Below are 25477 nucleotides of genomic sequence, written 5' to 3'. Positions count from 1 at the left end.
CAACTAAGACTGTATTTAACATTCAAAAAATTACATTTACAATTACAATTACAATTACAATTACAATTACAATTACAAAAAATTACAATTACAACACTCAAAAATGTAAAAGTTAGTCTTAGCTCAGACAAAACCAGATAGCAGGTCCAATTTGGCTCTCAGGTTATAATCCCGTCAAACCCTGAAATAGACAAGAATTACATAAAAGTAAACACACAAACAAAACTAATGCAACTAAAACTGGAGGAAAAGCAGTGGGTAGCTGAGGTGAAAATCTTTGTAGCAAGTTTTTTTTTGTTAAAGATCTCATTTCTTAAATATATAAAGAACAAATTCAGATTTATAAAACTAGGAGCCATTCTCCAATTGATCAAAGGTCAATCAAAAGACAAACTAAATAGGCAGTTTTCAAAAGAAGATATCCAAATTAAAATCTACATAAGAAAAAGTGCTCCAAATCACTAATAACTAAAGAAATTCAATTAAAGCAACCCTGATATCCAACCTTACTGCCATTAGATTGGCAAAACTATCAAAAAAAGAGAAATAACAAATGTTGAGGGTTTGAAGAAAAACAGATACTTTAATGTACCTTTGGAGGAATTGTGAATAGATACTAAATGTATGTATATGGAGCTATACCCCCAAATATATTAAACTTTGCCTACTCTCTGGTCCAGCAGTACCACACCACTAATAGGCCTATACCCTAAAGAGATCAGAGAGGATTCAAAGATAGAAAAATATTTATAACAGTTCTTTTTATAGTATCAAAGATCTAAAAGTTAAGGAAATGTCTCTCAATTGATGGCCAAAACAAAAATGGCACAAAAATATAATAGAATATTATAGTGCTATAAGAAGTGATGAAAAATTTCAAATTTCAGAAAATTCTGGGAAGACTTAAATGAACTGGTACAGAATGAAGTAAACATGGAGAATTTAAATAATAACATTGTAAAGAAAAATAGCTTATAGCTAATGCTACTTCAAAAGAATTAATAACCAGTACACCTACATCTATCAAAATTAATTATTGTCTTCTTCCCATTGTAAAGGAGACAATGAATAACTGTTGAATGATTTTACAATTAAAAAAACTGTTTACATATAAGGTTATTTGTAAAATAAATTTTTGCTTTCAATATTTTGCCAGATAATTTCTTGATATAGTCTTACTATTTGGGAACTTGTCTTAAACTATTGTAAAATTCAAGTTTGGTTTAATCAAGAAATGCTTTTTAAATTTTTGAATTTTTGAATTTTTGAATTTTTCTTCCCTTATCCTTCATCATATCACAAATCTCATAAAGTCTATGCTTCAGACAGATGAGGAAATATCAGTTGAAATGGTTTGGATTTCTTAATAGCTATTGATGGTTGGGGTGAGAAGTATTCTTTTGATAATTTCCTAAATTCATCAAATGTTCTGCCATTAGGTGAAGCAGGAGTTTTATGATTCCTATTTTGTCAAATGAGGAAAGTTCAATAATATTCAACTACTAAACTGTACAAAATATATATTTGTATAATATTGAACAAATTAGAAGTTATCAATTGTTCAGCAAATAATTAAGCTTTTTTTAACTGCTATTTTCTAGGCTCTTGTGGTCTCTTTATTGAGGCAATTAATTTATATTGATTAAACTTCTAATGAAATTGTTATAGTTAGTGTCAATGTGAAATTAAAAAAAGAAAAAAGGAAAGACTAATAAAAGATAGTTTATAAAATTAGTAACTGACCAAATACAATACCAGAAGACAGATGATTGAAGCATGCTACACACCTGATAGGTCATGGACTTAAGGTGCAGAATGAGACATAAATTTTTTGGACAGTCAATGAAGTGTTTTGTTTTGCTTGACCCTATGTTTTGTTTTTCTTCTTGTTTTGGTTGAGGTTGGGTAAATGCTATGAAGGAGAGGGTTGCTACCCCCCCCCAAAAAAAAATACAAGGGAAAGAGTCATTAAAAATAAATTGAGAGAACATAGAAGAGAACAGAAATAATCACAAAGTAAAAGTTATCAAAGTTAAATGCTGAATTTACTGGAAATTTAACAGGAAAAGCAATTGGATATAATAGAGATTCCTGATTTCATGCACAATCCTTTTCTGTTTTACTTTGTATTGGGAAATGTTATTTTGTTTGGTGCTAAATTCATTAAAAAGCTTTTTATTTGACAAAGAAATTACACATTTGAGCTTTTGCAAAGATAATCTCAGCCTCTAGGAATTATAACAGACAATTTCTAATTTGAACTCAGAATCAAAAGTCCTGAAACCTCTTCCTCTTTATGCCTCTTGACCTGATTATGTGGCCTTAAACAAGCCACCTCACCTCTTTGGCCTCAGTTTCCTGGTCTGTAAAATGAAAGGGTTGCATTATATGATATTAAAATCTGTTCCAACTCAAAAGGAATGTGACTGGATTTGCCGTTTTACAAGAGAACCCACAAAACCAGGTGCAAATAGTCTGATTTCTACAAACTTTAGATAGCACTAAGAAGTGAGGTTACATAAATGAATCATTTTCAAGTAGGAGACAAATTTAAGCACATTGACTTGTCTCTTCAAAAGGACTTTCTCCAGGGGTAGATTTTGTGTCTTAATGTACTTTCAGAGAGGTTCAGAATTCCAAGATACAGTATGAGTGGTGAATGCACAAACTCTTTGCTGAGAGGTAAGAGACCCAGCTGTAGGGAAGATTGTCATTGTGTTGCTGCAAGGAAAGCAGAATAGACACCTCTAGTCTTTTCTCCCCTGCACCCATCCCCAAAGGAAACTTGTATTCCCTACAGGAGTGGAAGTAGGAAGTTAGGAGAGCTCTGCCCTCCTCACAGAGAGGTGGTACTGAGTTAGAGGTCTATCTGTCTTCTCCCTAAAATATTGTTAATCCAGGGGATATGATAGAATTCCATCTAAATTCTGATCACTTTATCATTTTGGAGGTGGAAGGGAGCTCAAGTTTTATATACAAGACTAGACCCCCCTTCCCATATAATACAAGTTCCACAATGAACATACAGAGAATGACAAAGAAGCCCATTTAATCCAATTCATAGCAAAATCAAAATCAGAGAAGGTATGTATAGGAGAATATATACCAACCAAAACAGAATGAAGTAGATCTCCCATTGAGAAGAAAATAACTCAGTTCAATCAAGAAAATATGTCCTAAATCTCATTCAAGGAGAAATGTCCTGAAATTCTATCATAGCAAACTGGGTAGAGATATAATGGAGACAGTCAGCTCCACATGCTTTTTCCAGTCTTTTCCTTCAGCAATCTGAAATGGAGTTGAACTCTTCCATCTTCTCTCTCAAAGCTGGAAACCAGAAGTACCTGGAGTCACTCAGCTCTCAAAAGACCTGAAGTATGATCAGTTCAATAAGAGACTGATCCTGAAGATTTCCTACAAGAGACTCCCAACTTGAAGAATTCCCTAAAGAAACTGACCATGAAGAATCCCAAAAGGGGACTGGCAAAGAGCCCACCCTTCACACAAAGAATGAGTCTTCATTTCCACCAAGAAGACTTATCCCAATAGGCTTTGGGTAGGGGGTTACATACCATTTACCATTGCCAAAGGGTATATGATTTAGGGTGGATCTCTTATCATAGTTCTGGGGAGAAGAGAGAAGGTCCTAGGAATTCAAGTCACAGCATTCTGTTTTCTTTTCCACTTTCCCTAATCTACAGTTTGGGAAATAAGGGTGGCTGCCTAGATAGTTAACAATTCTCTAGTTGGTGGTTCTTTTTTTTATTTGATGCTTACTCATTTAAAATGGAAAAGTCATTACATGCTAACATAGATAATTTATTGTTTATAAATATACATTTTCCAAACTGAAAAAAGGTGGAATGGTATTATTTTGCATAATTGTGCAAATCTTTTATAATGTATGATTTTTTTAAATGTTATTTTAATTTATTTTTTCTAATTACATGCAAGGATAGTTTTAACAGTCATCTTTTTGTAAGCTTGAGTCTCATATTTTTCTGTCTCCCTTCCTTCCCTCCTCCCTCCCCATTACAGCAAGTAATTTAATATAGGTTATGTATGTACAATCATGATTCTTTTAAAGGAGAAAAATGGGAGACACACCATAGCTCCAGATAGTAGATAAGAAATAAAGAGAGTTGACTTTACTGAGCAAAAATATTCCAAATACAAAGGGACTACCAGGGATGACTGAAATAGGTTGGGTCAGGTCTGCTGGGGTATCCAATGGAAGAGTGCCAAAACTGATTAAAAACCAAAACTGGTGGGTTTTTATAGGATTCAAATCTGGATCAAGCAGAAACAGACACTGAGGGGAAGAAACCAGGGAGACCGGACCTCGTGTTCAGGTCGTAGTTTGGATGTGCTAATTCATGCTTGGGGCTAAAGTTAATAGTTAATTGGTATCCAAATACCCTTGGTGGTCCAAAAATCAGCTTTGCACATAACTATCGACCTTACTTTGCCTAGTTTGACTCAAGAGATTTGGGTTTTTTTTATTCCTGGGAAGGGGAAGTAACCAAGGCTCTTTATACCTCTGCTTTGCCCTTAATGTTAGAATGCTAAGCCAGGATCATCTCTGAAAGTACCACACATGTGTTCAACTTTATAGAGGGACTCTTTAATAGACTGTGTATAAAGGAATAATGCATCCCTAAAAAAGTTGATGTGTATAGGAACATCTTATATAGGAACCTCTGCTATAGCAGTGTCTACAGCAGAGGTTCTTAACTGAGGATCTGTTGTTATTTAATATTTTGATATCAGTATTTCAACATAACTGCTTTCCTTTGTAAACCTATGCATTTTTTTTATTTGAACATTATCCTGAGAATGAATCCATAGGTTTCACCAAATTGCCAAAATGGTCCTAGACAAAAAAACAAATTTAAGAATCCTTGGTTCAGGGGTGGCTAGGTGGAGCAGTGGATAGAGCACTGGCCTTGGAGTCAGGAGTACCTGGGTTCAAATGCGACCTCAGATGCTTAATAATTACCTAGCTGTGTGGCTTTGGGCAAGCCACTTAACCCCATTTGCCTTGCAAAAACCTAAAAAAAAAAAAAAAAAAAAAAGAATCCTTGGTTCTACTATATACTGTGGAGACTTTTTCTGATCAGATAATAAGATAATATTAGTAACAATAATATTATTTTTCATACAGCACTGCAAAGTTGGCAAAGTGCTTCACAAATATTTTATTTAAGCTTCATAAAGGTGCTATTTTACAAAAAAGAATATAGGCAAAAAAAAGTTAAGTGACTTACCCAGGGGAACACCACTAGTAAACATTTGAGGCAGAATTTGAATTCAGGTCTTCGTGACTCTAGGTTCAGCATTTTATCCACCTAGCTTTCTATAAGTAGTACCTCTATAGAGTGATAAAAATGCTACTAAGTATTCATTTATGGCTTTGCATTAGATCCTGTGCTTACTCTTTGGGACTAATTTTCAAATGTTTAAAAATGGGGACTTTGTCAATCATTTTTGAGAAAAAAATCCTTCTAGAACAAATTCATGTTGATTTGAAACAAAGAAAATACAGTGAGCACAAAATATAAAGTTTTAGCTCTTCAAATGCCAGAGAAGTACAGGGATAAATTAACAAATTTGGGGGAGTGGAGTGGAAATGAAATTTATTTATGGGAGAGCGTGGAATTCTTAATTTCACCTTCCTCATAACACTGTTCTGTCAGCTTTACCATTCTTTTTATTCATCTGAAAAATTACAATTGAAAGATGAGGACTGAGTCTCTCTCATGTCTGATCCCAGTGGTAGTATGGATTAGTTAAGGGGGTCTATCTACAAGGTGCTATGTGGTTTCCAGATAATCATTAAACTCATGGGTGTTTCAGAAATCTTCTTTTTAATATTTTTAATTGAGCAGGGGCCTGGCAGCAATTAGATTAAAAGTCAAACACAAAGTATGTACTATGTTGGTATGTATGAATCTTGTTTCCTTTATTACGGAACCAAAAACTTTGAGAAAAATACCTTTGATACCGATTAAGGATTTAAGGTGTGAAGGAAAACAATGCTTTCTTCTCTGCTTACTCGTATAATAGCTTCATTGTACCACCTGCAACCTATGCAGGGAATTAGTACTAAATGAGGTAATCCCCACAAGCAGAGTAGAAGCAGGTGCACATCACCAAGTCAAATCATGGGGGCACCATGGACTCAGGTCACTGCATCTCCCTCTCTTCATATCTGGCTGTCACTGTGCCTAAAAAGATCATTAGAGTCTCTTACACCACTAAAATCCTTTTGACAAGTGAAGGTCCCTGATAAATTGTACATGTGTTTTTGGGGAGGTGCAAAACTTCTGTAGTTTTGCAGGATTCATAGGCTTTGCACAGAAAGCAGGAGCCTGATGAAATGGAAAAAAGGATGGATTAATTTTGATGGGGAAAGGAGAAAAGTGAAATGGAAAACCAAGAAACACTGGACACTCCTAAGAGGAGGGGAAAGACAGTTATGTGTGGAATTGTAGAGCATTCATGTCAGCTTCACTAAGCTTATTATCCTGGTGTCCTTACCTAGAGAAAGAATTCTTACCTTTTTATAATTGTCTTTTGAAAGTCTGATGAAAACTAATACTATCACTTTTTTTTTGCTTACATTCATAATGGAAGGAAATTCTGAGTTTCATCTAGAGGTTAAGAAAAGTAAAGCTGTAATTTCTTTTTCCATTCAACTTTACTCTAGAATCTATCAATGTAACCCAAGTTTAACAATGGCTGATCTATTTGTTGGACTCCCTCTGTTATCAATCATATATGAAGAACCTAGTCCAATGTCTTGCATCTGTCAGGATCCTTGAAATCAATTCAGACTACCCTGGTTTATTCAGGACTTAAGTCTTTTACTAATTTCTAAATTTTCCTGATCCATTAAACCTCAGTTCTAGACCCTATGCCTTCCCAGTCCCTGAATATGCCTTATTCCTTGGGTTTAGAGACCTTTGGAATTAAATATGAGATTCTGCCATCTGCTTCCTCTTTTACTTGTATTCCTTAAGTCACAATAGTAGCAGACTTTATTCACAAAGAAATATCACCACCCTACCTCAGCAATATGATTGCCACCGAGCTTCTCTTGGTTGAACTCAATGATACATTCTGCAATCCTAGACTCACTTTCATCGGTCTATCCTATAGGTATATATTATTTTATCTATAGGATACATTTATAGGTTAAATATTTATTAGGCTATGTAATATGAATATATTGTAATATATTATATGTATACATATAGGAGGATGTGTTGGTGTATGATATATGATATATGTAAGGTATATGTATGTGATATGATACATACTACCTCTCTCTCTCTCTCTCTCTCTCTATATATATATATATATACATATATATATATCTGTGTGTGTGTGTGTGTGTGTGTGAATACACATATATGCTAAGAGGAAGAGATTTGACAATTTTTCCATCTCTACAAATTCCTACAAATTCCAGGAATATATACATATATACATATATATGTATATATGTGACTCAGTGATTGGATAGAACACTGTTTGGAGTCTGGAAAATGTCAGTTCAAATCCAATATCACATACTCACTAAATAAAATCCAGGTCTCCCAACTCTCAAGTCAAGTGCTCCATCTACTATGCCTCTGAGATATCTATCAAAGAGAGGCAATAAAGGAGAACAGCACTAGACTTGGGAATTGGGAGATCTGGATTTTAATCCATGTTCTGACATCTTCTAGATTATGATCTTTGAGTTGATTGCTTAATTGATCTGATCTTCAGCTTCTTGGAAAATGGGAATAATAGTTCCTTACTCATGGGGCCAAATGAAACAGCATATCACAATGTAAAGCTGCATAAAAGTTCAGTTTAAAACAACCAAGGAAGGCCTCTTCTTCTTATGATGGTGTTTCTGGCACCAGGACAAGTAGTGAAACAAAAATTGCACTGATTATCTGGGACTCCCCTTAAATTATGACATCTAGGGAGTTGTTTACCTTGCCAAGGGCAAGTCCTATCACTAAAAATTGCTTTAGGAAGAGGAAGACAGTCTACTGAGAAAGTGGGGGAAGAGGGCTTTAGAAGAGACTTTAAATTTCTTGGGTAGCCTCAGAGTCTTTGGAGAGAAGGGGAAGGGACTTGGATTTTGGTATAAGATGATTTCTGGAACATTTGTAGTGCCAAATAAAGAATGGAATTTTTTTTTTTTGCCTTTTTTCAATCCTATATATAACCCAGGGACATCTACAGAACTCTGAACAAGAAAGCTCAGTGTATGCTAAAGAAAATAAAAATAAAAGGTAGGGAGGAGGAAGCCTTCCCAGTAACCTTGAATTCAAGGATAAACATGGGCAGGATAGATTCATAACATTTGTTATCTAAATAGTGAACAACAAACTGGCTGGAGGCACTGAAGATCTTTGTCCTTAGTCCTGTTCTGTTCAATACTCCATCAATGACTTGAACAAAGAAAAAGATATAGTGATAACAACACAAGATTTAATACTTTTTTCACTTTTTGTTCATTACAAATTTTAAAATACCTTTCAATTTGTGATTTATGTAACACAACTATTCACAAAAGATGCAAGTTGTTACTCAATGAGATAGTGCAAGCTAGACTTGAGATTTTGAGTCTTTCCTATTTCAAATGATATTAATGAGGGGAAATGATGGTATGCTTATCAAATTATTGGATGATACTAACTGTGAGAGATACAGCCTGTGATAAAGTTGGAATCCAACAATACCATGACTGGTAAAAGTCTCATCCAAATCTAATAAAACTTAAGTAGTCTTAAAGGTAGAGTCCTGACCTTGATTTTAAAAATGTCAATTATCTAAGTACAGGATATGCACAGTTAGACAGTTCACATAGAAAAGACAGATTTGAGTGGGCTTTCAGTTCAGTTAGTCAAGAATGTGACACAGCAGCCCAAAATACATTGTGATTTAGGAGACATTTATTGAAGTATAACCAAACAGGCTGAGGGAGCTGATAGTCTCCACTGTATTCTGCTATGGTCAGACTATACCTGGAGAACAAAGTACTCTCATATTAAACAGGAATTGGGATTCGATGATTCCCAAGGTCTCTTTGAATTCTTAAGATTTTTATTCTGTAAGGACAAAGAGAAAATTATGATCATCCAGGAGACTGCCTGGGAAATCTAACGGAATCCAAGTAAATTAGCAATTTATGACAGTAACTCATTTCAGTGGGTGCTTGGAATACCAAATTAGTGTTTATGGGATTGGGAATTTCAAGAGGGTTGGATGAACTGAAATCTATAAGACCCCTGAGATTGCTATATTTATTAGTGAAATGGGTTTATTATTTAAAGGAAGTGGGGAGGGGAGGGATGGTGGAAAGGAGACTAGACAGCACCTGGGCAGCCAAGAAAGACAGGAATGTATGTTTTAGATGTGAGGAATGGACTAAGCACAGAAAGGGGAAGAGAACACAAGGAAAGAGAGGACTGTGGAAGAAAGGGTAAGGCACACACGGTTAAGGAAAGAAACAGGAAGAAGTGCAGCCAGTGAAATTGTTTTTAGTAAAAACTGATAACAGGAGGGGATGTCATATTCTTCCCACTCAGAAGGTCCCCTCATCCTTCATGAGGTAGTAGTTCTTAGCATCATCAGGATGGTGGACTGTCCTTTAAAGGTCCATCAGTCACCACATGTAACACAACCCCACCCTCTAGTGGCAGCCTGTACCTCCACAGAAGTTGAGTAACAAAGAATGAAAAACTCAAGACTATGTGACCTTTTCTAGGTTCACAACTTGTATAGACAGAGGTAGCATCTTGACAATTTCCCAAACCACTACTAAAAAAAAAAGACAGACCTTCATTACAGACAATACAAAGGAAAATGAGAAGGAAAGAAAATGACAAAACAAGTAGAAGGGCTTCTCAGTTCTATCAATAATTCAGAAAAAGTAAAGTTTCCTATAAAGAAGCTAAATGACTTTCCGCATTCCTCTGAGTCCATCTGCATATTTTTTCAGTTGTTCCCTTACTCCATCAAACTTAGATCAATTCTCTATTATCTTTGAAGGCTACTTTCATGGTTTCCAATGCATATGAAAGTATTCCTTTTTCATATCAGGTTCTAAACAATCTTTTAAGCTCTGATATGATTCAGATGCATTAGAAAATATACAATTACTGAAAATTTTCATCAAGGAAAAAAATCAGTCATCCAGGAACAGCCTGCAGGACACCTGGGGTCCCTGGGTCTGTGACAACCAGGGCAGCTTCCAGATCTCTCAGCCCAGGGATTGCCAAGGACAACTTGGAAGGTCAGCAGGAAAACTCTACTATACCAGAGTGGAGCCCAGGCCAGCACAGCCTGGGCCAGGGAACCACAAACAGGCCTGTGGAGTCACCCAACAGCTGCTTCCAGAGTGCTCAGTCCACAAACTGTAAGGGGGGTTAGGGAGTCTTCAGAGGTTTCTGTTATCCCTCTGTTGTTTTGCCTATATCAGATCCAGGTCGCAATCTGGGGGCCCCATACTACCTTAGCAGACTAGAGACTTCACAGCTCCAGAGCAGAGAAGAGGGCCTGTGGTCATCCACAGACCAGAGCACAGACCAGAAGAGCAGTCAGACACTCTCATAAGACCTTGGAGGAATTGAGACCTTAATTCCCTAAAGAGTGTCCCTGAAAACAGCTGCAAAAATCCTCAAAAGCTTAAGAAAGTGCATCCTCCACCCCAGAAGCAAAGCCCTATCTTAACAAAGAGTTAAAATCAAGTCATAGGCTGGGAAAATAAAGAAACAACAGAAAAAAAAGAAAAGAACCTGACCATAGACAATTACTTTGGTCCCATGGAGGCTCAAAATACACACTCAGAAGATAACAAACTTAAAGCTTCTGTATCCAAAGCCTCCAAGAAAATTATGAATTGGTTTCAGGCTATGGAAGAGCTCCAAAAAATATTTTGGAAATCAAGTAAGGAAGGTAGAGGAAAAATTGGGAAGAGAAGTGAGAGCAATACAGGAAAATCATGAAAACTCAGTCAGTAGATTGGTGAAGGAATTACTAAAAACCTGAAGAAAATAACATCTTAAAAACAAGTTTCAGTTTAGGGTAAATGGAAAAAGCAGTCTATCCGGTCTATGAGGAAAAGAATGCCTTCAAAAGCAGAATTGGCCAGATGGAAAAAGAGATTAAAAAAAAGTTCTCTGAAGAAAATAATTCCTTCAAATGCAGATGGAGCTAAGGGAAGCTGATAACTTTGTGAGAAACAAACAAAACCAAAAGAATGAAAAACTAGAAAAAATGTGAAATATCTCATTGGAAAAAAAATAACAGATCTGGAAAACCGATCCGGAAGAGATAATTTAAAAATTATTGGGCTACCCTGAAAGTCATGACCAGGGAGAGAGCTTAGATGTCATTTTTTCAAGAAATTCTCCAGGAAAATTTCCCTGATATTCTAGATGCAGAGGGCAAAATAGAAACTGAGGGATTCTACCAATAATCTTCTGAAAGAGATCCCAAAATAAAAACTCCCAGGAATATTATAGCCAAATTCCAGAACTCCCAAGTCAAGGAGAAAATATTATAGTAGTCAGAAACAAACAATTCAGATATCATGAAACTAGTCATGATTACACAGGATTTAGCAGCTTCCACATTAAGGGTTCATAGGGCTTAGAATATGATATTCCAGGAGGCAAAAGAGCTTGGATTACAATCAATAATCAACTACTAGCAAGACTGAACATCTTCTTTCAGGGGAAAAGATGGATATTCAATGAAATAGAGGACTTTCAAATGTTCCTTTTTGAAATGGCCAGAGCTGAACAGAAAGCTTGGTTTTCAAGTACAGCATTAATGTGAAGCATAAAGAGGGTGGATGGGAAGGGCAAATTTTGAGGGGTTTAATGTTGAGCTGCTTGTATTCCTACATGGGAAGTTGATACTGATAACTCTTATGAACCTTCTTATTTATTAGAGCATTTAGAAGGAATATATAAGACAAGGCGCAGGAGGGAGCTGAATATGAAGGTATACTATAAAGATGGAGTTAATGGGTGAGAAAGGAATGTGTTGGGAGAAAGGGAAAGGAGAGGTAGAATGGGCTAAGATACTTCATATCAAAGAGGTAAGAAAAAGCTTTAGCAATGGAGTGGGGGGGGTGAAAGGGAAAGAGTGAGCCTTTACTCTCACTGAAGTGGCTTAGAGAGGAAATAACAAACACACTCAATAGCATATAGAAATCTATCTTACCCTAGAGTTGGGTTGTCCAAAATGTGAAAGTGAGTTTTTGTGGCACCCTATGGGTTTACTAAATGCTTTAGTAAACAAAGCCAAGCTACCATAGACCTCTCACTAAAATGACAGACCAAAATATATTACCTCTTATTTCAATAAAAACTTTTAAAAATAAGGTTGGACAGTCCTGCCCTAAAGAAGGAACAGAAAGGGATGAGAGAAAGGGGACAGGGGAGGGGAGGAGGAGATAGGTGATAGAAGAAAGGGAAGATTATATGAGAGGGTAATTCAATGCAACACACATTTGAGGGGGGACAGTGAAGAAAGAATAGAATAAATGGGGGTAGAGAAATAGGATGGAGGGAAATACAGCTAGCAATAACAACTGTGGGGAAAAATATTGAAGCAACAACTCTGATTAACTTATGATAAAGAATGCCATCCACAATTGTATACCATGGAAACAATGTAAAGATCAACAGACTACCTTCTGTGGGGGATGGGGGGAAGGAAGCAAGATTGGGGGAAAATTGTAAAACTCAAAATAAATAAAATCTTTCTAAAATAAAAATGCAATCCATCCCAGAGACAAAGCTGATAGTATCTGAATACAGACTGAAGCACGTTTCCCCCACACACACTTTATATTTCTTAAGGTTTTTCTATTTTTGTGGGTGGAGGGGGGGATTATGTTTACTTTTACAAGACCATTGTAATGTGAAAAAATAATAATAAAGAAAAAATCAGTAAATGTTTTTTCCTTTGATACTTTTTGTTATAAAGAATGGCTGTCTGTGAGAGGGATGGGAAAGCTATATATTGGGAAAAGGAAGGTCATTTAAAAATAAAACATATCAATAAAACTTTAAAAATAGATTCATCAAATTATAGATATTGTCCCTTCAAATGTGGAGTCACATTTTCTCTTCCTCCAAGTCCCAATTGGAGATTCCAACCAACTATATAAAACCAAAGAGAAGTGCCAAGGTACAAATTTAATGCAAATTCAATTTATTTACATAATTACATGTGAACATCTATTCTTAATTCTTCCTGCCTTGACTCTAGATTCAAACTCATTTTTCTGTAAATGTAAAAATCACAGTGAATAAAAATGAATATTGATAACCAAAATAAGTCAGTGGTTTTACAATGCCATACTGTGCATATGAAGGAAAATGATTAACCTAGATAACTTGTGTTCCTCCACATAATTAATTCATCCATTGGAAGAAAAATGAATTTTAAGTATCAGTGGCTTATTAAGATAGATCATTATATCTGTAAATAGAAAATTATAAGATATGAGAAGCAGCATTTATCACTACAAAATAGAGATAGTGGTTTAATTTAAAAGTTTGCAAGTAGTCAGCAGACTACCCAGAACCAAGGAAATTATAATTCTTAATATGTAGCAAATCACACAATGACCAATACTCAAAGCCCAGAAATTCCTAATTAAATGAGAAATTTTCTGAAGCAAAGGAACATTGGTGTGCTGCTACAGAATATGAATTTAATGCAGAAAGATATGCAAACAAGTAGATGGGCCTGGGAGTCTGTTTTCCTAAATATAGAAATATGTCTAAGGGAGCAGCTAGGTGGTGTAAGGGATTGACTACCAGTCCTGGGGTCAGGAGGACCTGAGTTCAAGTCTCCAGAAACTTACTAACTGGGATCTTCAGCAAGTCATTTAACACCAATTCCCTCCAAATATGTGTGTATAATATACATATATATGTATGTATGAATATACACAAGTGCCACTTTCTATGTTAGAGAGCTAATTATTTGACAGGAGAGTAGAAATATACATTAACAGAATGCAGTTCCAAAACAAGGACAAAATTTAATAGATCTAGGTAAAATGCTGCACTAAAGTTTTCTTAAAAACCTGAACAAAGTACAGGAAAATTTATCATTTTAATAAATAATGTTCTGAGTAAAATTAAATAATCTGGGTTTAAACTAATCACAATTTTGCTATGAGTCAAGTAAGATGTCATTACTAAAAGAGCTCATATGATTTTAGGCTATAGTAATAGTAATGTTCAGAAGAAAAAACTTCTCCAGTAAATATCTACAATACTTCAGGCTATTTTGAGTGCCACTTTTTAGGAAAGATATCAGAATATGCCCATGAGGGTCAATGAAAGAACTGGATGAGTAAGAATTAAAAGAACTGAGGTTGTTTGATATGGAAAATACAAAAGAAGACAAGACAGTTGCTTTAATATTTAAGTGTTCATCCATGAAAGATTTTTTCCTGATTTCTCTGAAACATAGAGGAAGTTTTAAGCCTATTACAAAGAATTTTCTAACAAAAGCTTCCAAACAATGAAATGATTGTATGATGAGGTAGTGAGTTACTGGGTATTATATGTTTGAATGATAACATGTCTAGAGTACAACAGAAGGGATTTTTTTGCAACAGCTTTTCCACCTCTGAAAGGTTATGTGACTCTGACATTCTCCTTAGCAAATAAGGCTCTTGCAGATAATTCCAGCATTAAAAATTCAGTAGTCTATCATCACCTCCAGAAAAAAGGAAGTGAAGGAAGTGAAGGAAGAGAAGGTACTGTAGCTTGGATTTGATCAACGTCATTTGTTAGCTCTGATAAAACATCCATTGAGAGGTTGAAACTTGGTTTAGATTTTGTCCAGAGTTGGGTTGTTTTGTTCTTAAATCTCAGATTTCTTTCTTTCCTTTTCTTTTGTTAAACTAGTTTTCCTTCTCTCCTCTAGACTGGATGTGCAGAAGTCATCTAGCACAATCTTACTTCTGTTTGGCAGCAAAGCTTTTACTTGCTCCATTCCTAACCTGAGAAGATTTGTCCCTACTTAGGCAGACTAATGGCCCTAGCTCCCTGGGGCTTACAATATTAGTATTGGACTTAGTTTAGATACCCAAATGGCTTTAGCCTTATTCCAACTAAGAACTCCTGAGCTCAAGTGATCTACAATCCTCTACTTCCCTGATAGCAGGAATTACCACCAAGCATGCATATTTTTCCTATATAATGTAATTGGGAGCTGTTATGTTGTGGAGGGGGGGGAATGAAATTAGTAATCAGATCATAAAAATGACAGACTATCTTCTGGAACTGAGTAGTAAAAGGGCACTTTTATAAGTGAAGATCTTGCAGTGGCCTCAATATTGTCATACTTTCAAAACAAACCAGATTGATCCTACCTTTTCCCACTGGTCTTTTTACTAGGATGACACCTTGTCTCTAAAACAGACCAAGTATAATCAACATGAATTAATCCAAGACTGAAGGTAGCAGGAAATGTGCATTTTTTGTTTTTTTTTGTTTTTGCAAGGCAAACGGGGTTAAGTGGCTTTCCCAAGGCCACACAGCTAGGTAATTAGTGTCTGAGACCCAATTTGAACCCAGGTACTCCTGACTCCAGGGCCGGTGCTTTATCCACTAGGCAACCTAGCCGCCCCCTTAGGAAGTGTGCATTTAATTAAAATGAAAAGTCTAAGGAACTCATTACCCTCCTTTTCATTTGAAAGTAAATATTTCAGACGATCTGCTTTCTAGAACTATGAATGTGACTAAATGCTCTAATGCTCCCTCCCACAATCGAAGCTACTAATAAGCACTGTCCCATGGTTTGTGGCCACACCAGATTAAAAAAAAAAAACACCTGCTAATGTTTTGAGGTCCAGTATTCTGGGTTCACAATCTCAAAAGCTTTGCTCGGGAAGGCAAAATGTTAATTTTTAAAGCAAAGAATGTAAAATTTCTGGCTCTTGGGTATAGGTCAGATTGGTCTACCCGTTACTATTCATGTCCAGGAGATTACAGCAGGACTTTAGCATTTAGTACAGTTTAACACTATTTCTCTGGTCTCAAGTCACCATGACAACTTACCACAAATCCCATTTATTCACTCCATGCAGGAAATCAAACTTTATTATAATCTTGACTTCACCTTGAATGTTAAAAACTAAACACTGTTTCTGATAAAGGACTCATTTCTAAAATAAAACCCTAACCCTAAAATTTATAATACAAGTCATTCCCCAATTAATAAGTGGTCAAAGGATATGAACAGGCAGTTCTCAGATGAAGAAATTAAAGCTATCTCTAGACATATGAAAAAATACCCCAATAATTCTGAGGTACCACTCATACCTATCAGATTGGCCAATATGACAAAAATAGAAAATGATCAATGTTGGAGGGGATGTGGGAAAACTGGGACACATATGTCTTCTTGGTGGTTTTATGAATTGATCCAACCATTCTGGAGAGCAATTTGGAACTACTCCCCAAGGGCAATAAAACTGTGCATGTCTTTTGACCCAGCAATATGACTACTAAGTCTATAACTCAGAGATAACAAAAAAAGGATTAAAAACCCTACATGTACAAAAATATTTATAATACCTCTTTTCATAGTGGGAATGAATTGGAAATTGAGGGGATGTCCATCAATTGGGGTGTGTCTGAACAAATTGTGGTTTGTGAATATGATGGAACACTTGTTTTCATAAGAAACTGAGGGGCAGGACTTCAGAAAAGCTTAGGAAGACTTGAATGACTGGATGCCGAGTGAAGTGAGTAGAACCAAAAGAACACTGCATACACTGTTCATATAATATTATGTGATAATCAGCTATGATGGATATTAGTCATATATTACTCATCTCAGAAGTACAATAATCAAAGATAATTCTAAAGGATTTAAAATGGAAAATACCATCCACATTCAGAGAAGGAAGGATGGAGTCTGAATACAGAACAAAGTTTACTATCTTCAATTTTCAAAATTTGTTTCATGTATTATTTTTCCCCTCATAGTTTTTTAAAATTTGATTCTTCTTTCACAACATGATTAATAAGGAAATAAGTTTAAGATAGTTATACATGTATAACCTATATTAGATTGCTTTCTGCCGGGGGAGAAGGGAAGATTAGGAGAAAAAATTGTAAAACTCAAACCTTACAAAAAATGATTGTGAAAACTATCTTAGCAGTAGTTGGAAAAATTAATAAAATATTTTTAAAAACTGAACAGTAATAATACAGGAGGCCTACTTAACAAACATCTTTGCTATTCAAATCACAATGCAAAATCATTGAGAAGACTATCAAATCTACATTCAGTTTCACAATGATCACATTTTCACAAGGTTATCTCCCCACAAACCTTTTTCCTTAACAGATGCAACCAATAATGTTCTTTATTTCATAAAATTCTTTACAAACCAAGTTCATTATAAATATCATAAATTTCCAAAAATTAACAGATTGAACATAATTTTCTTTAAAGTATATACATTGTCATTTGATATTTTCATCTTCTACACTGTTAAGAGTCAATGACTGCCACTTTTTCAAAGAAACAATATAGAAATGCTAAAATCAAAGCAGCAGTCAATTCCATTCAAGAAAATTTATCAAATGCACTCCATGAACAGGGCACTGTCCTTTATAGTAGAAAAGGCAATACTGCCAAAATGCCTAGGTTAAAAACCAAGAGTTAGATTTTGATTCAGTACAAAATGATGAAGGCAGAAGAAATGGGCACTTGAGAAATAATAAAACCAAAAGAATGGGGCAAAAATCAAGACCCCAAAGACACTTAGCCAGGAAAAACTAGGAAATGGTCAGTTTGCTTAATAAGCATATTTGGAAAGCTTTTTATATTCTGCTTTAGAGAAAGTTATTCTGAACTAAATTTCTTCTACTTAATTAATGAAGTTCAACATGAGAATGCTTCTGCATAGTTACCAGATATAAGAATAAACATTCAAATGGCAATCTGAGCAGGATGTCCATCATCCATTAGAACACTAATGGCTCTCTACAGCTATGGAACTTCAGATAAATACATAAAGCATTAAGCAACTGAAAACAGACAAAATATATTTCAGGTAGGCAGTGCTATGATAATAGAAACTAATATGCAATTTCTAATTTAGAGGAAGGAATGCAGTAACAACACATTGAAAAATGGCAACAGAATGTGGTTTTATTATAGCCAGAATGTTGTAATAGATATATAGTAAGAGTGCATTTTGAGAGACAATAAGGTGCTCTTTTCATCAAATCTAGAGTTCAGGAATATATATCTCCCTAGGTCAGTGAGCTACTTAATCTCTTTGAGATTCTGAATTGTCCTCTAACCTCTACTCAAGTTCAAATAAAGAGCTAAAGGAGGAAACCAGAAGATGTCCTTATTCTTTTCTCCTTTTGACCTCAATTTTATGAATGAATAGAATCCTCACTGGTGAATCTTAAGTACTTTTCAGGAAGAGACAAAAAAGTTATCAACCACCTCTGCTTCTCATCAGCAGCCAGGATATGGTAACCACTGTTTTAGACAGTGACTGACTTCTAGAGCATATTTGACTTGCAGATGTTCCACTTTCATTGCTGAGCTGATTCAGGAACTGATGTCATAGTTTGCCAGGACAAATCCACACCACTCATTCTCAGTTTCTTCCAGTGGAAATGTACCCTAGATGCTTGAAAGCTAGGACAGCAGAGCTCAAATTCTTACAGGTGGTTTGGACAGATAGGAAGGCTTCAAATACACACCTGGAACCCTGTACTGATGTGAGAGAGGGCCATGGAGCTCAACAAAAAAGTTTTACCATCAAGAATTTTCTTCATTCCAGCACCATGTACAGAACTAAAGATAGATTTTGACCTGTGGTATTGAATAGGTTTACTAATGGACTTATAATTAGTGAGAAGTAATACATAATACATGTAGTTACTTAAAAACATCTCCTCTAAATGTAAAGTCTCTTCTAAAAGGAAGAACACATTTTTCAAAGGATTGCAGAATCACAAAGTAGATTATGGAAATATAAATAATTTCCAGCTTTCAGATTAAATGTGGCAATATTTTGAGGAGTCCAAATGAGATTCAAAAGTGAAGTTTTTTCATGTGATTCCAACTTACTCTATGAGAGCTACAATCGTTTATTTTTTCAAGGGCAAGGAGAATGAAAAAGAAAAAAAAATTATCCTATGATCTGTGATCTTGTGTTATTCTGCAAGGTCTACTGGCTTAGTATTGGGGTGAAACTTAATCAAGTTTCTCATTTTCACAGGAAAAAAAACTAAATAGTCCTTGGTGCTTTAACAATGTTACTGTAATAGCTAAGAGAAAACATGTACACACACACAGAACTTTTGCATACCAGTAGAAATGACCAGTGCCCACATTCCTTCCAACATCCTCCTCATTGGTTGTACTTGATTCTACAGAGAACCTAGACAGTCAAAGTTTCTTGTGCAATAACAACATTAAATGTAAACAGAAATCATCACAGGGTTTCCCATGGACCTCAGTGCTGCTATCGAATAATGTCCAGATAATGTACTTCTGGGTACAAAGAGTTAATAAGAAGAGCCAGAAAACTTTTCCCATCCTGAAGACAATGACCAGGATGCTTTATAAACTGAGATGCTTGGGAGATCTGTTCCTGAAATTCTACATACTGCTTGCTTGAAGACATGGATTCAAGAGTATTCAGTGCCTAAAAAAACAAGGAAGACAACACTTAACTGAGAAGCATATTACTTAAAAATGCAATATTAATTATTAGTCTTGGGGAAAATAAACAATAGAAAAAGCATCTCTTAGCCTCTGTGTGTATGTGTGTGTGTATATACTCACTCACATATGCAATAGAAGAGGCCCCAGTAAACAACATTTAAAAACTCCTTTCCCTGATTTCTGAGGTTTTCAATAACTGAATTCTACACTACCTTTCCAACCTTTTTTCCTATGATCCCAGTATCAGCTTCCTCAAATATCAGCTTTATTCTGGAATTCATCTTCCATTCATTCTTTTCTGCCTCCTTAGAAAGTCCTCTTCCCCACTGGGCCATCTCAAGTCCCTTCCCGTCCAGGGCCATCCCAACCTTTCCCTTATAGTTTCCCTTCTTTCAATTAAGATTCAAGACTACATAGTTGAATATTTAATACTTCTGTGTTTTCTGTGCATGAGGTCATTCTCCCTGGGAGAAAATAACTTTTTTTTCCCATTCAATAGGACTTAGAACTTTCTTTTTTTTGTACTTAAAGTTTATTTATTTTGAATTTTACAAATTTTCCCCTCATCTTACTTCCCTCCCCCCACTCCCCACAGATGGCAACTTGCCAGTCTCTACATTGTTTCATGGTATACATTGATCCAAATTGAATGTGATGAGAGAGAAATCATATCCTTAAGGAAGAAAAATAAAGTATAAGAGATAGCAAAATTACATAATAAGATAACGGGTTTTTTTCCCTAAATTGAAGGTAATAGTCTTTGGTCTTTGTTCAAACTCCACAGTTCTTTCTCTGGATACAGATGGCATTCTCCATTGCAGATAGCCCCAAATCATCCCTGAGTTTCTGATGGAATGAGCAAGTTCATCAAGGTTGATCACTGCCCCCATGTTGCTGTTAGGGTGTACAGTGTTTTTCTGGTTCTGTTCATCTCACTCAGCATCAGTCCATGCAAATCCCTCCAGGCTTCCCTGAATTCCCATCCCACCTGATTTCTAATAGAACAATAATGTAGAACTTAGAACTTTCATTTTGTTAAAACTTTCTTAGAAGTTATGGCCTATTACTTAAAAGTTATGGCCTGTTACTTAAAGTTTTTTGCATGAACCAAGCTTCAAAAACCTTTTGCTCTAGGTTTGTCTAAAAGACTAATAAGTCATCACATCCCTTCTTTTAATGAATATCATATTTCTTCCTTCCCTCAAATTAACAAGTTGAAAGGGGTTTGCCTTGTTTCTGATCTAGGAGTGAAAAGAGAAAAGAAGATACTCAGACTAAGAAGTGTTTGACTCCAGAGAGAAGGGAAAAGTGCCTTGGCTTTCTACCCTTTCTGAGCTGACAATCCCACTATGCATTAATAAGGGCATTCTAGATCAAGAAAGTGGCACTATTGGGCACAGATGGATAACAACAACCATAATCAGGTTGGATAGAAAGATGGAGCGATACAGATGATACAGATAGAGCTACCTAAAAACAAAAGAATCATAGACATAAAATTTTATTTGAGCTGAAGAGAAATTGGCCTTTCCTTGAGCAGGATGCAAGCACAGAGAGAATCTGATAAAGTTAGGAGGTGAATTGGCAGGTTAAAGATAAATTACCAATTCATATCATTAGAAGCCAAGTAGTTCAGATAAACTAATGGAGAGTTCTTTTGCATGAAATTAAGATGGAAAGTAGTTTAAATTGTTATAGTAACTGTTAAGAATTAAAAAGCAAAGACATGTGTTTGTGTTTTAAAATTTCACAAAATTAGAAGAGACATCAGGGTCATAGTCAAAAACCCTGGTTTAATTTTAGAATTTTATTTTTTAACATAAAATTTTATTTTTTTAACATAAAAACATTTCCATATGCAAAATAAAGACAGGAAAAGAGAATTATATATAAAAATGCAAATCTCTCCTGTACAGCTTGATAAACACACACACACACACACACACACACACACACACACACACACACACACAATTTAATATGTTACTTTCAAAGCTGACCTGCTTGACTTGAGTCCTTCTGAATTTGCTTCAGCTTTTCCCCATGCACTGTTATAAATGCTTCAATCACCCTTCTTTTCTTTTTTTTTTTTTTTGGCCTATCCCTAGTTCCCCTCCTCCCACTGTGCAAATGCTTTCTGGTTCTGCTTACTTCATTTTGTATCACTTGACATAAGTCTTCTTATATGGAATGAGTGGTTTTCCACTGCATTCATGCACCATAAGATGATCAACAAGTGGACAGGGGCCACCTTTACTTCTTGCTACCACAAAAGATGTTCATTGTTAAACTTTTTAGAATGGCATTTATTGTTTCCAATGCTTTTATAAGCTGGCTTCCCTTCAAATTTTTTTTTAATTATAAAACTCAGGTTATTTTAAAAAGGAAAAAGTTATCAAAATAATTTCACAAGAGAAGACATTCAGTTTTAAAATGAGAAATAAGAAAGAGATGTTCAAATATTTTCACTAGGGTCACTTGGCAAATAAAGAGTCACTGAATTTAGTCATCAATAACTCAGAATTCTGATTTGGGAAAATTGAATAATATTGATTGCCTTCTTGCAGAGACATAAAACAAAATAAGAAGAATTCTAGGCAGGAGCAAAAAAAAATGGAAAAGAGATTTAGAGATGTCTTGATTTTCTTTTCCTCCATAAACTGAGACCTGAGAAGGACCTTAGCTTTAAAAAGCCAAAATCTCTCACTTGCATCCAGGGCTGTTTCCAATTGTCCTTATATATCTTGTCACTGGACCTAGGTGGCTCCGGGGGAGAAAGTCAAGTTGGCAACTCTGAACAACCCTCCCTCACTTAATTTTTAAGTTCACTTGCATGTCAAAGCATCATCTTCTTGATAATAAGGAACATCTTTCCTCTCTAGAATTCCACTGATATTAACACCTCTACAGTCAGTTATAAAATTCAATGGCTTTTTCTTCATCTAAATATTCTTTTAATTTTCTGTAGCATTCAATGCAACAGTCTATTTACTACTTTTTTATCCTCTCCCCTACTCTGACTTCTAATGATACCGCTCTGCCCAGGTATTAGGCCTACCATTCTACTAGAAGAACCTCCTAACTAGTTTACTTGACCCCAATCCCTTCTTTACATAGTTGCTAAATAAATCTTCCTGATCCTCATATCTTGTCATCACTCATTGCTCAAAAAACCTTCAGTGGTTCACTATTACATGGAAAAAAGGCTATTACATACCTGCTGAGCTTTTGGAGAAAAATGTAATTCAGAACCAGATTTCAAACGAATTTGATCTTCTGCAGGAACCTGAACTGAAAGGAAGGCAGCCATACTTCTTGCAACTACACGGAATCTTAGAAAATGCAAAGGCCAAAAGAGGAATCGATTATAATTTCAATAAACATTACAAATCAAGTCTAGGAAATGCTATCAAAATTCAACTGCTAATAAAGAGCATCTCCATTTTTTTAATAATTTCAAGCAAAACTATATTATGTATGCCATATAAAGTATTAGTATATTTTAATCCTTCATCCATAATAGCATAATATAGAACATCAAATTTACATATAAGAATAAAAGTATATCCTCTCAACTAAGGGCAAAATTTATCAAGGAACACAATAGTCCTTATGGATTTATGAAATTAATTTGTAGCCCTTAAAGATTAAAATAAGGGGCATCTAGGTGGCACAGTGGATAGAGCACCAACCCTGGAATGAGGAGGACCTGAGTTCAAATCTAGACTCAAACACATAATTACCTAGCTGTGTGACCTTGGGCAAGTCACTTAACCCCATTGCCTTGGCAAAAAAAAAATTAAAACAAAAACAAAGTTAAAACATATTTTTTATAAATTAAATATGATTAAGTTAAGACAGCTAGGAAAAGTGGTAGTACAATGTTATACCTCGGGCCACTCAAAGCTTAACTTCAAAATTCGCTATTGATCATGAGCAATATCAAAGATACATTAAATACTGGACAACATGAAAACAAACTTGTACAATCATATTGGATTCTATAATATCTAAGAAAAATATTGTTAAAATATAGATTTGCTGAATTTGGAATTGCTATATTTCACTAGATCTGGTTTTTCCATGCGAATGCTGTTATTCCAGAGGTATGAAATATATCTTCAACACTGATTAGGACTAGAAGAAAATAATAATAAAAGATAGCTAAGTGTGAAGAGATAATCTAGGAGTCTGACTAAGCCAGGACACATATTCTTTCAAAAAGGTTCTAGTCTGGAGATTTTCTAACTTTGTTTTGTTTTAAGATTACTCAGATTCCTTTCTCACCAGTTACCTTTCTTGCTAACATGCTCTAACACATTTTTGATCATTAAAATTTGAATTTAATTATCTCATCCTTGTGCCCTTTGACTTTATGTATTATAATACATGATGTAAATAAAGTCATCCCTTTCAAGATAATAAAGATTTAATTCATAGCAGCCCTGTTTGTGGTGGCAAAGAATTGGAAATTAAGGGGAATGGTTTAACAAACTGTGGTATATGTATGTTATGGAACACTACTGTTCTATTAGAAACCAGGAGGGATGGGAATTCAGGAAAGCCTGGAAGGATTTGGATGAACTGATGCTGAGTGAGATTAGCAGAACAAGCAGAACACTGTACACCCTAACAGCAACCTGGGGGTGATGATCAACCTTGATGGACTTGCTCATTCCATCAGTGCAATAATCAGGGACAATTTGGGGCTATCTGCGATGGAGAATACCATCTATATCCAGAGAAAGAATTGTGGAGTTTGAACAAAGACCAAAGACTGTTACTTTCAACTTAGGGAAAAAAACCATTATCTTATTATGTAATTTTGATCTCTTATACTTTATTTTTCTTCCTTAAGGATATGATTTCTCTCTCATCACATTCAACTTAGATCAGTGTGTACCATGGAAACAATGTAAAGACTAAGAGAATGCCTTCTTGGGGGGGGGGGTAGGTGGAGGGAAGCAAGAATAGAGGAAAAATAATAAAATTCAAAATAAATATCTTTCTTTAAAAAAATAAATGCTGACTTTTATCTAAAAGAATTGCACTAGAACAATTAATCAGTAGATATATAACCTAACTCTTAATGTATCTCCAATGCTGAAAAATAGACCAATAAACCTATTTTGCTTAAAGCTTAGTTTCAGCTTAAAGCTCTTTCCATGGCAGAATAGTAATCCCCTGCATTAACTTTGTCTTATCAGATAAGACACAAAATACATTAACTATTTTGAAAAAAAATTATAAAGATTATAAAGCTGGGAAACCTAATTTTTAAGTTTAAAATAACCTGTATACCATATGGAACCTAATAGAATGATAGGAATTAGAATTGAGGGGGTTTTAGGAAGAATCTAGTGTAACCTCATTTTGCCTAAAATAAAAGCTGAGCCCAAGAGAGATTTTGAATATAGGTCGTCCTCTGGATTTGAATACAGGTCCTCTGACTAAATCTATCACACTTCCCACTATCATATACTGTCACCATAGATTTCTGAAACCTATTAGTAGAAATATATGCTACAGTCTTCCTCAAAAATGGCTTATGTAAAACCAAAATATAACCTAGGCATCAAAACATCAAGAACAAATCAGCACCAAAGCAGGTCATAACTCCTCAGTACCTTAATAGTTTTCTTAAATTGCTTTGGCTGAAAAAAATTCATCACCTGGTAGACAATTTTCTGCTTAGAAACTATACTCAAGTAATATAGGTTGGTCCCAA

General features: G+C 35.2%; 2 protein-coding genes across 4 annotated transcripts in view; one reads left to right on the top strand and one right to left on the bottom strand.

The window, feature by feature from the left end:
- SIGLEC15 (sialic acid binding Ig like lectin 15) overlaps nt 1-25477 on the top strand; it is a 60461-nt gene that overhangs the window by 30896 nt on the left and 4088 nt on the right. The gene's annotated exons all lie outside the window — the stretch shown is intronic.
- The window catches only part of EPG5 (ectopic P-granules 5 autophagy tethering factor), a 140212-nt gene continuing 127852 nt past the window's right edge, over nt 13118-25477 (bottom strand). For 2 of the 3 annotated variants that reach the window (XM_074201647.1, XM_074201648.1), the window contains exons 43-44: nt 22967-23081; nt 13119-19729 (exon numbers count right to left, since the gene is read on the bottom strand). In XM_074201647.1, the coding sequence (XP_074057748.1) occupies nt 19547-19729; nt 22967-23081 (298 nt within the window). In that variant the 3' untranslated portion in view covers nt 13119-19546. Of the gene's footprint in view, nt 19730-22966; nt 23082-25477 lie in introns of all 3 variants that reach the window. The other variant, XM_074201649.1, reaches the window with a different exon arrangement.

Source organism: Macrotis lagotis, chromosome X, assembly GCF_037893015.1.
Source record: "Macrotis lagotis isolate mMagLag1 chromosome X, bilby.v1.9.chrom.fasta, whole genome shotgun sequence".
Lineage (NCBI taxonomy): Eukaryota > Metazoa > Chordata > Mammalia > Peramelemorphia > Peramelidae > Macrotis > Macrotis lagotis.
Note: the sequence above shows the minus strand (reverse complement) of the source record. Positions and strands in the feature narration are given on the sequence as shown.